This window comes from Branchiostoma lanceolatum, chromosome 1 (assembly GCF_035083965.1).
Source record: "Branchiostoma lanceolatum isolate klBraLanc5 chromosome 1, klBraLanc5.hap2, whole genome shotgun sequence".
Classification (NCBI taxonomy): Eukaryota; Metazoa; Chordata; class Leptocardii; order Amphioxiformes; family Branchiostomatidae; genus Branchiostoma; species Branchiostoma lanceolatum.
Genome location: NC_089722.1, coordinates 4,198,940 through 4,212,099, shown reverse-complemented (window position 1 = coordinate 4,212,099; position 13,160 = coordinate 4,198,940). Strand labels below are relative to the sequence as shown.

The following is a 13,160-nucleotide window of genomic DNA, read 5'->3' as shown; positions in this document are numbered from 1 at the left end:
AAGCATGCTTTGACCCAGGCTGACTAGAAAGAGTAGGATATCCTACACATAGGGACAGCTTTGTATGGCTTGGAGCCAGGAAATACATCAGAGGGATGAGTGTCTTTGACTCTACTCCAAGGTACATGTAAATCCTACTAGGAAAATCTATCAACCAATTAGAGCTTTGAACAGAATGTGTAGTAAACAATTTACTTATTGCAGTCTTGTACTGTCATATAGCATGAGCCCAAATGTAAAACATACAGTCATATAATATGATGTACCCTACCCACCGATCCTTATGTTTTCAGAACTGTAATTGAAAACACAACATTAATTTCACCAGGCCTGACCCACTGACCTTGAGTACTTGCGTTGACAGCCTGGGTTCTGGGGCCGGTGCCAGCTGATGTGAAGGCTTCCACCTGGAGGGAACAGGGAAAAACAAATGTCCTTAGTGATGCTGGGAGAATTGCAAGCACAACACAAGAGATCAACATTAAATTTTCTTAACCTTTCTTAAGCATACAGGAAGTAAATACACAGGATTAAAATGCTGGCAAGTTACAAAATGAAGCATACAGAATAATGATGATTTGAAGTGAAAAAAAAAGGCAAACATCTCTACAGAAGACAAGCAAACAACCCACTGTCCCAAGATCGTAAAAAAAGTATAAGAAAACCATTCTTTAAGGCCAAGAAATGTTGTGTGCATTGTGTACAGTGAAAAAAGTGATGGCTAACAAGGAAAAACCTCTTTAGAGATGCTGGGAGAGCCCCAAACAAAACACAAGGGATGATATTAACATTCTTAACCTCAAGCATACAGCAGGTACCTAATGCATAGGATTGGTACATTTTTACATTTTGTTATTTGAAGTAAAAAGATTGGCAAAATCTCCACAAAAAGCTCAACAAGTCTCAATACATATGTCTACCCCAAGAACTTTTCCACCAGTTTTTAGACAATGAGTGTTCAGGACTTCTATAAGGTGACACAAGATGGTTGATAAACTTTAGTGAGTGTGGAAAAATCTTTCAGAGGAAATTATGGCTTATCAAAAAAAGTATAGTCAAGCTAGTACAAGTGACCAACTCTGCATAAGGACCACCTGGCCATTGTGGCCACATTTTGGTGGTCTCTTAGATTATTTTCCAAATGACCCATGCACTAAGGACCCTATCTATATTGACCATTTTCCTCAAGTCCCTTGGGTGGACATCATAAACTGTGGTTTGACTGTATTGCTAGAATCAACAAGCACGATGGAGTAAGCTTTGGAACTTTGTCACTTCTTACCTGAAAAGAGTAAGTCGTCCCAGACTCTAGGTTCTCTAGGATGAACTGAAAAGTGCTGTTGGATACAGTTGTCACGGCAACAGAACCCGCGGCTGATGCATTCTGGTAGAAGACGTTGTATCCCTGGATGAGTCCATTTGCCTGCCGGGGGTGTGACCAGCGGAACTCTGCGGTGTAGGTGTTCTGGGTTGACAGGGGGTCAGAGTTTTCGGTGATGAAAACCCTCGGTCTGACTGGAACTGATGGCACTGTAGACAGGGAAGGAATAGAGTAGAATGGTTATAAAAAGACTCTTTGTACACAACCAAGTGATTTATTCAACCAACGTTTCGGTATCCGTCTGTCACCTTCCTTAGGGCAAATCTGACTGGTTCACTGCTTGCACATGTGGTCCCAAAAGTAAAGAAAAACACTTGGTTGTGCACAAAGAGTTGTTTTAAATCTGGTGTTAGTCGTGTGGTGAATATTCTTCAAGCCTCTTTCATCTTAATTGTGTATCCATAAAATTTTTGTATCTTTGAGGAATGATATCCTTAATTCTTTGAGGACTGATATTGACTTTCTGGCAATACTAACAAAACGACTGTGTCACCCCCCACAAAATCTGTAGAATGGACCAGTCCTTACCTGACTCAGGTGACCTGAGGTGAACTGTGAGCTGACCTGCTGACCCCCAGTAGGTGAAAGGTAACAGGGTCAGGACCAGGGGGGTGTAGGGCGGGGCATCCCCGATGGCGTAATGGGTGTCGCTGGTAACCTAGCAACAAGGAAACAACCACAATTGAGGTTTTAGGTGGCAGAAACGTATGAAAGTGTAACAGTTACATTGTATCTTCTGCTTCAATTTTACCACAGGATTGAACTTGTCTAGAGCTTTCCAGTGATTTTATTGAAGTACACTTGTACACATACACTTTAGGAATGCAGTTTCCTGACACTTTTGAACAAAAAAGGTAAGGAGAACCATTCCCTTAAAACAATACAGATTCCAATGCACTTATCGAAAAGAAGTGTAGGGGTTCATAACAGTTGATCAAACCTTACAGTCTGGTTCTTACACAGCCTGTACCTACTGTACAAAACTGGTGTGTTATATGCCTAATGACGATTTACTGGTTATGTAAAACGAACAAACATACCAAACTTGCAGTTTGTCGTACCTTTGCGTACATCCTGTTCCCATAATGCAGCGTGACGTCGTACAGCGTTGTTCCGTACTCCACACCCCGAGCGGCCGCCCAGGTGATGTTGAAGTCGTCCCACGCGCCCGCCACAGCGATCTCCGAGGGGTGAACGACCTCGGGGACCACACTAGGGGTCGAGTTGTACCCAACTATAGAATAGAAAGTTTAAATTCAGTACTAGTTTTGTCTCTAAAAGGCATTGTAACACAAAGATGTTTGTATTTAGAATAAAAGCTATAGTCATTTTAATTATTGCTCAAAATATTGCACATTTTCTATACATACACTTCCTTGACAACGAAAAGGGTTCATCAACTTCAAAACTGTAGAGGGCTTTAGCCTGTACATGTTAGTACAGCAAACTAATCTGTCTTTATGAAGCTTGATAAAGAAATCTAGAAGTGTACAATGGATGAAAGACAGTTGCCTCATTTTGCATACACATGAATTAATATTTGGTTCTTGTTTGTCAACAAGACATCACTTTACATCGTCTAGGCCACACCAATTTAATTTCTTGGCTAAAGGATTTTTATTTTCAAAAAAAGAAGAAAAAAAATTTTGGAAAAAAAAATTCATGATTTTTTTTTTCTAAACTTTTTTTTTTGTAAAATAAAAAACCGTTAACCAAGAAATTAAATTGGTGTGGCCTTAGCCAGACATGAAAAGTACTGGACCCCTTACCTGGCAGGGGCTGTAGGGAAGGTTGTACGACAGTGAACGTGGTGAGTTCGCTGGTTGCCATGGGGATGGTGGTGACATCAGAACTGTTGACGTCCCGAACAGCTATTTTCTTCTCGGAGTCCAGCCAGAACAGTTTCCCATCATAGAAGTGAAGAATGTGATTCCTGTTGGAACAAAAATGAATAATACTCAACAGTCAGTACATTACTGTAGCTAACAGCTTTTCTTAACTTTGAAAGAGATACAAGAGTGCCATATTGCTTGTACTGTAGAAGATACCAGAATTGTTGTATGCATATCACAACTTACACTGTGTATGAGTTGACTGGTCCAAGTGACTGTACTGTGCTGGATACAAGTGACCTGGGGAAAGGATAGAGCAATTCAGTTAATCAGTGGTAGACTTCCTAACTCATTAACTATCTAACCCGTAAACTAACAAGCTAAGCCATTGACTCACCCCTCAGCAGTGCTGCTAGCCTGGTACAAATGTACAAGCCCAACATGTCTAGCCAATAACTAACACTTTAAATCACCCTAGCTAACTCATCAACTGCCCCAGTTAAACCCATGAACTAACTTTTGCTAACCCATTAACTTACCCATCAGCAGTGCTACAAGTCCAGCATGTCCAGCCCATTAACTAGCAAAACCACCGACTAACCAAGTAACTTATTAACTCACCCTGTTAAACTACATATAGCTAACTTATTAACTCACCCTGTTTAACTACATGTAGCTAACTCATGTAGCTAACTCACCCGTCAGCAGTGCTGCTCGCCTGGTACAGATCCAGCATGTCCAGCCCGCTAACCAGCCAGTACACCATCTCCCCACGGGTGTCCAGCGTGATCCCGGCCAGCTGCCTGCCCGAAAAGTTCTCCACTCTCCAGTAGGTGGTCCTGTCCTGGCCGTTCAGACGGGCACGTTCTACGGCATGTGCGGACGTCCAGAACAGGTGACCCGAGAGGGTGTTGACCTCCAGGTCCTGTACAGAGGCGCTCATCACCTGTTCCATGGAGTCTCCGTTCAATTGGGACCGGTAGATCTGAAGGGAGGAAGAAACGTATTAGGTACATGTACGTATTGTATATCAAATACAAAGAAGAAATGTATTTCAATCTGTCCTTTCTATGATTATGGAAGAAATTAGCTCTTTAAAGAAGCCACCAAATTCCATCCTTTAAGCCTTTTAACATCACAGAACTAGGACTATCAACAGGTTTTTGCAGGAGTTTTCGTGACGAAATCTGGAAAATTTAATCACAGAGCTCTAATACTGAAAGAACAATAAAAAAACAGTTGACTTGTCTATCATAAGTGACTAGACAAGAGACTTGGTCACAGTAGACTAGTGGCAGGATTCTTCATGTTTGGGTCAATGGGGAAACTAATTACATGATTGGAAGCTACAGAATTCTTATGACCTACCCTGTGCTGTGCAGAGTTTGCCCAGTAGAGCTTTCTGCCGATCCAGTCTACAGCAACCGCACGCGCACTGGTCACCCAGGGGAGGGAGGACACTTCCTGGACGTCCCCTGAGCTGTTCCAATAAGCAACCTCACCCCCACTGGTGACGTAGTACACATTGATGTCCATCCAAGCAAGATCTGTCAAAGAAAATGCAAAAATGGTGTCATGTATGTGTATAGAAATCATTATCAGAAATATAGCATATAATTCAAATAAATTGGGTAAAAACTATACACTCTTGTATTAGGTAGATTAGCCCTTATTTATATAGAACAGTAGTTATGTGCCAGCCATACTTTGTACCTTGTACAATTGTTGCACAATAAAGTCTATAAATCTGTATATAGCATTACATAAACAGAAGCTCTGTCAAATCACATTCAGAAACTTCAACGAATAGACAAGAGCAAGTTGGAATTCAAAGCTTTAGATTAAAAAAAAAAAGATTTTCTAGAGTCAACAATTCACACACTAACCTGCAGCATCTGTGACGTTGGGTTGTTCAGTTTGAAGGGTCGAACCATCGATGCTGGACTGTACCACTCCCTCAGAGGTGACTAGAACCAGGCTCGGGGCAGTGGGAACTAGATGCAGACACACAGGACAATCAATAACATCTGTGTGCTTCTGCACACAAAAAAACTAACAGAAAAATGTACTTCATTGTCCCCAGTACTGAATACACTTTCCTTGGTACCGAACATACTGTCCTTGGTACTGAACACACTGTCCTTGGTACTGAACACACTGTCCTGCATGTATGTACTAACTATACCATCAATGTAACTTACTACACTGTCCTTGGTAATGAATACTTTCCTTGGTACTGAACACACTATCATTGGTACAGAATACACTGTCCTTAGTACTGAAAACATGTCCTTGGTACTGAACACACTATACTTGGTCCTGAACGCACTGTCCTTTGTACTGACTATACCATCCATATAACTCCAATGGTCATAGTACAAAAAAATAAAACACATAGGCTGACTGTCTTTCCTACCTTGCACCAATATCTAACAAAATTTCCTGTCATCGAGTTAAGTGAGTTTCTCGTGTGAATAATCATCACATCAAATGATCAAATGAGTATATTTTACCCAACTTCTAAGTGAGAAACCTACCCTGTGAGTACACTCTCCCCACAAAACTGCTGCTCCATGGCCCCTGCCCTCCCTGTGAGTATGCCCTGACAGAGAAACTGTACTGTGCTCCCTTCTCCAGCCCCTGCAGTGTGTGGTTATGCGCCATGATGTCTGACACAACGGTGGAGTTTTCGTTTGGGCTGTCCAGGTTTTGGACTTCAAGTTCATACCTCCAGTCTTGCCAGGAGCCCTTGCCTAAAAACAGAATTGAATATTGTTATATTTCAAACCATACAATATGTTGGATAACCAAACAATAGGATTTTCTACAAAACAGAAGCAAAGAGGTAACAGAAACATAAAGTTAGCTAAGCAAAGTCCATCCCAAAATTAAACAGTATACTTAAAGTATAATCTACTGACAATGTGATACCTTAGCATTGATTTGGTTGGTTTAAAACTCTTTGTCAAGTCTACATTTGAATTGCGATATATGGACAAGACCACAATGTCTCTTTTATCCAGTTTAACCTGCTCCTTGCTGTCTAGGCAAACAACCATTGCACATTTGGTGCTGAATGGCTACCTTAGCAGCCTGAAGTTGTAAACCCTCTATGTCTGTTCAGAAGCAGTATCAGAAGAAGGCTTTGCAGTATTTACCAAAGGTGCTAAGTTGTTCAGGTCGAGACCAGCTCAGAAAAACCGACTCATCCCCAAACAACACCCTAAAGTCTTGCGGAGGGTTGGAAGGAACTGGTATGGGCTGCATAGACGGATGGTACATCTCCAAACCCACAAAAGGCTCATTGAAGAACGCAAAATTAAAGGTGAACTGGTTGTGAACGAACTGTCCAGTTCGTGGGTTCAGCACTTCTCGATAAACTTGGTCTTCGCCGCGGGTCCAGAAGAAGCTTTCCTCGAAGTGCGTCAGGCTTTTCACGTCGGTGAGCTGAGGGCTGACGGTGTTCGCGTGGAAGTCTTCGCGATCGCTGCCGTCGATGAAAGTGGAGAGCATGACGTTCATCTGTTTGTCTGGGAAGAAGAGGCGGAGGGAGGAGTAGCTGATGGTGACGGCCTGGAGGTGGTCCTGGTCGGCGATGCGCCGGGTGGAGTTGGTGGCGTTGGCGCCGAGGTGGGCGAGGTCCATCCTGTACAACCCCCCTCCCTCTCCGGCCTGGGTCCAGTACAGGAATCTATAGGTATAAAGGTAGGGAAATGTTATCAATGCTTTATTTCCGGTCCACGTCAGTTGAGGCATGATGTTTTTCTTTGCTTTGCTACGGCTCACGTATCATTATCAATACAGTGCTGTACTTTTGCAAAAAGGCTTCTTAAATCTAACCTCATTTCAGTTCTCTTAACTTTTTACAATTCTTACACAGTTAAACAATTCTTATTAACTGGCCAATAGAATCATCAAAAGCAAACCCCTTTCATAAGAACAAAAACTTCTTATTGCTAAGAATAAATTGCAAGCATGATGTTACAAGACATGAAGCAATCTGACCACTTTTCTTGGTCTCCAGGATTAAGAGGTACTCTTGGACAGTGATATCATATAATGGTGATACCCACCCATGATAGGGATTGACCAGCAGCTCCCCTGGTGTTTGAGAAAGGTACTGCAGCACAACCTCCTGTTGACTTCCATCCAGTGAACATCTCATCACATCCCTGCCTGACACATAGTACAGCCTGTCATGTAACCAGTCGACGGACAGGTATGACAGCTGACTGACACCTGTCAGGATGACGGCCGTGTCGCTGGAGTTGACCATGGAGACACGCCCGACCGTACCTGCCGTGTCGCTGTAGTATACCTGGTCCCTCCTCACGTGGAACGCCACACCTGGAACAGGGGAAAAAGGTATTGGTGGATACAAGCAGGATACGTTGATGAAAGTTAGACATCCAGGTAGTAAGATACGCCAAAAATAATTACTCAAGCAACTAGATAAAATTTTGAATTTTGGACTGACAACACCAGGTTTTATACCAAAACCCTGAATAGATATGTTAATGAGATTAAGACAATTTAGCTTTGTAAATGCTCTTGGAGTAAAAACAGAACATGGTACATTGTACATGGTGGCAAGTTGTTCTGCTGGTTAAGGTACTTGGTTCCAATCCCTTACAGGCCTCGGTATTGTGCCCTTAGGAACGGCACTTTACACTTTACTATTTTTTCACTTTAAACAAGTGAAAATGAGTACCTAGCTTTGGTTAGAGATTTCTTCTCCGATGGGACATTAAGTCGGTGGCTCCATGTTTGGGGAGACCCGCACCTTGAGCATGTTAACAAAACCTATTACATGTAGTCCACACTTACATGTATTGACAAGAGCAGGGGTCCTTCCTACTTTAAGTGGATCAAACCTTACAGTCTGGTCTCTGGCTTAAAATCTTGAAAAGGTGATAGTCACCTGTTATGACCACCCTCCCATAAACGTGGTCAATCTCAATAAATAAACATGATGTTTACCGATAATGCTGACACTGTCGTTGGCAGACTCAAACAGGATGTCGTCCTCAGTCTCCCCCCAGTAATCGTCTCCCCCGTCCAGTTCCACCCTCAGGATGTGGAGGTTACTCCCCATCAGGAGCACTGGGTACAGGGAGTCATCCTCTGCAAAGACACAAGTTTTAGTATTAGTCAATGTCCCAATCCATACAACTGACTACACTGTCCTTGGTGCTGACCATAATATCCATATAACTAATAACAGATCCACCCTCAGGATGTGGTGGTTACTCCCCATCAGGAGCACTGGGTACAGGGAGTCATCCTCTGCAAAAATACAACAAGGTTTAGTATGAGTCAATATCACAATCTCCATAGCTGACTACACTGTCCTTGGTGCTGACCATACTATCCATAAAACTAATAACCCTAACACATCCAGTTCCACCCTCAGGATGTGGAGGTTACTCCCCATCAGGAGCACTGGGTACAGGGAGTCATCCTCTGCAAAGACACAAGTTTTAGTATTAGTCAATGTCCCAATCCATACAACTGACTACACTGTCCTTGGTGCTGACCATAATATCCATATAACTAATAACAGATCCACCCTCAGGATGTGGTGGTTACTCCCCATCAGGAGCACTGGGTACAGGGAGTCATCCTCTGCAAAAATACAACAAGGTTTAGTATGAGTCAATATCACAATCTCCATAGCTGACTACACTGTCCTTGGTGCTGACCATACTATCCATAAAACTAATAACCCTAACACATCCAGTTCCACCCTCAGGATGTGGAGGTTACTCCCCATCAGGAGCACTGGGTACAGGGAGTCATCCTCTGCAAAGACACAAGTTTTAGTATTAGTCAATGTCCCAATCCATACAACTGACTACACTGTCCTTGGTGCTGACCATAATATCCATATAACTAATAACAGATCCACCCTCAGGATGTGGTGGTTACTCCCCATCAGGAGCACTGGGTACAGGGAGTCATCCTCTGCAAAAATACAACAAGGTTTAGTATGAGTCAATATCACAATCTCCATAGCTGACTACACTGTCCTTGGTGCTGACCATACTATCCATAAAACTAATAACCCTAACACATCCAGTTCCACCCTCAGGATGTGGAGGTTACTCCCCATCAGGGGCACTGGGTACAGGGAGACGTCCTCTGCAAAAATACAACAAGGTTTAGTATGAGTCAATATCACAATCTCCATAGCTGACTACACTGTCCTTGGTGCTGACCGTACTATCCATAAAATGAATAACCCTAACCCATCCAAGTCCACCCTCAGGATGTGGAGGTTACTCCCCATCAGGAGCACTGGGTACAGGGAGTCATCCTCTGCAAAAATACAACAAGGTTTAGTATGAGTCAATATCACAATCTCCATAGCTGACTACACTGTCCTTGGTGCTGACCGTACTATCCATAAAATGAATAACCCTAACCCATCCAAGTCCACCCTCAGGATGTGGAGGTTACTCCCCATCAGGAGCACTGGGTACAGGGAGTCATCCTCTGCAAAGACACAAGTTTTAGTATGAGTCAATGTCCCAATCCATACAACTGACCACACTGTCCTTGGTGCTGACAATAACATCCATATAACTAATAACAGATCCACCCTCAGGATGTGGTGGTTACTGCCCATCAGGCGCACTGGGTACAGGGAGTCATCCTCTGCAAAAAGACAAAAGTTTTAGTATAAGTCAATGTCCCAATCCATACAACTGACTACACTGTCCTTGGTGCTGACCGTACTATCCATAAAATGAATTAACCTAACCCATCCAAGTCCACCCTCAGAATGTGGTGGTTACTCCCCATCAGGAGTACTGGATACAGGGAGTCGTCCTCTGCAAGGACATAAGTTTTAGTATCAGTCAATGTTTTGACCCCCGGGAAGACCACCAAAGAGATGGAAAGACCAAATCGTGAAGGACACAGGCTTAAACAGTCAGGAAGCAGAGGCTAGGGCAAGGGACAGGACTTCTTGGAGGATCCTCCTGGAAAGAAAGGGGCCAGTTTCTGGCCTGAGCACGTAGGCAGGTAGGCAATGTTTTAAATCATTGATTCTTCCCTTCGATCTGTGCCCACACACAGACAGGCTCACTGCTGCAGAATTGTGAACTTAAAACACAGGGAAAAACCTCATTTCCCCTTCAACAAAAAATCAACTCCCAGTGAAAACAGATGAATCAACAGTACTTACCAGGGTTTGTAGCCAGTGTGGTTATATTTGCCATAGCAGCAGGCCCCAGTCCATCACTATTCTACGCCCGACCGACCGCACACAGACAGACAAACACAAAACACAGATAGACAGACCTACAAATCAATAACATCAGTCCCTTGGGGTTAACTACTTACCAGGGTTTGTAGCCAGTGTAGTTATATTCGCCACAGCGGCAGGCCCCAGCCCATCACTGTTCTCAGGTCGTACGGATACGCTGTACGTCGTGTTCGGCTGCACACTGCTGGAGAACTGGAAGTACCTGTGGTGACAAGGGGGTCATGTGGTTAGGGTCGTTGATGTAGAATCTCAAGGTTCTGGATTCAGGCATTGGGAAGGCAGTTCACACTGATTTCCTCACTCGACTCAGGTGAAAATGAGTACCTACATGCAGCTTCAGTTAGGGACGTACCTCGGATAGGATGTAAAGCTAGAGGTTCTGTCACACCTAACCTGTGCACATCTAACTGCAAGCATTGTGTGAGGATGTTCCTACTGTACTTAATGGTAACGAGTTCCAAGTTCTATAACAGTTCCAGGAAAATATGATAATTCTGATAGTTGAAGGCATGACTATTTCTTGTTCTTTTCTGAGCTGGTATCAGATACTTAGCAGTCGCTATATCCACCAGTTTATTAGTCATTTTGTACATCATGCATGCAGTCATTTTCCAGTCTTCAAGTGACATCTATTTTCATTCTGGTGACACTAGCACCCCTGTCATAGTTGTTTGGTATGTCAATCTTTCCACAAATGTGATAAAATCTCAATGAATAAGCACACCTACCGCTGGCTTGCGGTCACATCCTTGAAGACGGTTACGGCTGTGGTGTCATCCAGGTTGGTCAGGAGGAGTTTGTACAGAGTGAGCGGCCGGTTGGGGAACTGCGGCGGGTTCCAGGTGATGTAAACGGAGCGCGTGGTCGGACTGGTGAGCTGGGTGATGATTGGTGGGCTAGAGGGCGCTGGAAAGCACAAATCAACGTACATAAGTTCTTTGGTATCAGCATTACTTTGTGAAGAAATTATAAGTGAAAGTGTGATTTGTTTTCATTCAAGGAAATATCCATGACTTTAAGTACGAAATGCTGAACACACTTTGGTTGGTATACATTTGTACACAATTACATTTTTTACATACATGTAAAAGGTTCCTTCAGTAACTATTTTTTTAAAGATAAGTGTGTTCCAGTTTTCAAGGGCTTTTAGAAGTGACTAAGGAGAGCACTTTTAAGAAAGTACCAAAGTTCTATTGCATCTATGTATCTTTTAGATTCATTTAATGATTAATGTAATAAATTATTTTCTCTGAAATAAGTCTTTAATATGAAATAGCTGATAATACCTATTCCTAGCTACACGTAAGCTCTAAGCAATTTTATCTACATGCACATTTAAGGGCTGTAACATTAGCTGTGTTCATCAAAAGTTATCACAAGATTCACACCTCCGAAAGGCAGGGTCTGTATGGGTATGCTCTGCGGAGATGCGATGAACTCCTCATCAGTGATGAGCCACAGGACCCGGAACCTGTAGGTCGTGTAGGCGTGAAGGTCCGTCACTGTAACGTTGGGATCCTGGAGGGGCTGGGGAAGGATAAATATACCAAAAGAACGTCAATTGGATTATCTAAAATCAACTTTTATGAATTGTGGGGTCGTGTGGCGTAACGGCAGGGTTTTCAGCCCAGAACCCAGTGGTCCCGGGTGTGAATCCCCTGATACCACCGATCTTGTGCACTTGGGAAAAAGGCACTTAACACAACTTTCCTCACTCCACCCAAGACGTAAAAATGGGTATAATCATGTGTGGGTCACGACACTAGCAATAGCTGCTTGTGTCTCACGTGTATTGCACTGTTGCAGTTCTAAAAAAAAAAACTGGTGTGCTAAACCTAAAGGCGGTTTACCTGTTATGCAAAACAAGCAAATAAACAAACAAACAAACAAACTCACCAAGAATTGCATTCTTACCTGTGAGGGCAGGTAAAATCTCCAGTCTGAGTTGCCGGTGTTATATCTCCACTGCACCAGATATGTGATCAGGCTACTGTTAGCTTCATTCCACTGTAACACGACCGAGTCATGGGAGACCTGAGCACTGCTGGGGGTGGAGGGTGGGGAGGGCGAATTCAAGTCATCTGAAATCAGAGAATATAGTTAGACTGGCTTTATGACATTCACAAACGAAAAAACAAAAAACAACAGTTTGAAGGTTAGTAAGTACAATCGGTATCAAAATTCTGATACCCTTGGCGGCTTTAGCTAGATTGATAGCAAGCAGTATCTTGCAATTGCTAAATGGAGATCAGTAAAATCTGTACAAGTGACCACCTCTACATGAGGACCACTTTACCATTGTGACCATTTTTTGGTGGTCCCTTAAATAATAGAATAATATTTTCCCATTGACACAAGCATCAAGAATCCTGTCTATAGTGACCACCTGTCCACATTGACCACATTTTATTGGTCTCCTGCGTGGTCTTCTTGGGCAGTTTCGACAGTTCCTGTCATCATTCAATGTAGCCACCCTAGCATCTTGTAATAAAACTGCAGCATTCTAGCATTGGTAGGCAAATGCACACTGTAACAGCCTCTGACTCGTACCAGTTTGCTGACACCTTCATGTTAGTACATTTTGTATCTTCACTTCCTGATGTCAACTCTAACATTCAACTCGTAAGTAAATAACATCATAACTCAAAAGTTGGGCACATACATTTTGTAACAAACA

General features: G+C 43.0%; 2 protein-coding genes across 4 annotated transcripts in view; both read right to left on the bottom strand.

Annotated features, from left to right (window-relative positions):
- LOC136430341 (proto-oncogene tyrosine-protein kinase ROS-like) overlaps positions 1 to 3,308 on the bottom strand; it is a 34,128-nt gene extending 30,820 nt beyond the window's left edge. For all 3 annotated transcript variants that reach the window (XM_066420865.1, XM_066420873.1, XM_066420883.1), the window contains exons 1-5: positions 3,151 to 3,308; positions 2,443 to 2,615; positions 1,910 to 2,039; positions 1,283 to 1,530; positions 344 to 407 (exon numbers count right to left, since the gene is read on the bottom strand). In XM_066420865.1, the coding sequence (XP_066276962.1) occupies positions 344 to 407; positions 1,283 to 1,530; positions 1,910 to 2,039; positions 2,443 to 2,615; positions 3,151 to 3,211 (676 nt within the window). In that variant the 5' untranslated portion in view covers positions 3,212 to 3,308. The remainder of the gene's footprint in view (positions 1 to 343; positions 408 to 1,282; positions 1,531 to 1,909; positions 2,040 to 2,442; positions 2,616 to 3,150) is intronic.
- A 147-nt stretch (positions 3,309 to 3,455) lies between these two features.
- Positions 3,456 to 13,160, bottom strand: part of LOC136446295 (proto-oncogene tyrosine-protein kinase ROS-like) — a 35,924-nt gene continuing 26,219 nt past the window's right edge. The window contains exons 5-20 of the mRNA XM_066445009.1: positions 12,398 to 12,564; positions 11,872 to 12,010; positions 11,212 to 11,389; positions 10,561 to 10,685; positions 9,107 to 9,177; positions 8,783 to 8,836; positions 8,444 to 8,497; positions 8,194 to 8,335; positions 7,287 to 7,560; positions 6,372 to 6,904; positions 5,751 to 5,966; positions 5,100 to 5,207; positions 4,582 to 4,760; positions 3,932 to 4,198; positions 3,611 to 3,630; positions 3,456 to 3,513 (exon numbers count right to left, since the gene is read on the bottom strand). Of these exons, the coding sequence (XP_066301106.1) occupies positions 3,456 to 3,513; positions 3,611 to 3,630; positions 3,932 to 4,198; positions 4,582 to 4,760; positions 5,100 to 5,207; positions 5,751 to 5,966; positions 6,372 to 6,904; positions 7,287 to 7,560; positions 8,194 to 8,335; positions 8,444 to 8,497; positions 8,783 to 8,836; positions 9,107 to 9,177; positions 10,561 to 10,685; positions 11,212 to 11,389; positions 11,872 to 12,010; positions 12,398 to 12,564 (2,585 nt within the window). The remainder of the gene's footprint in view (positions 3,514 to 3,610; positions 3,631 to 3,931; positions 4,199 to 4,581; positions 4,761 to 5,099; positions 5,208 to 5,750; positions 5,967 to 6,371; positions 6,905 to 7,286; positions 7,561 to 8,193; positions 8,336 to 8,443; positions 8,498 to 8,782; positions 8,837 to 9,106; positions 9,178 to 10,560; positions 10,686 to 11,211; positions 11,390 to 11,871; positions 12,011 to 12,397; positions 12,565 to 13,160) is intronic.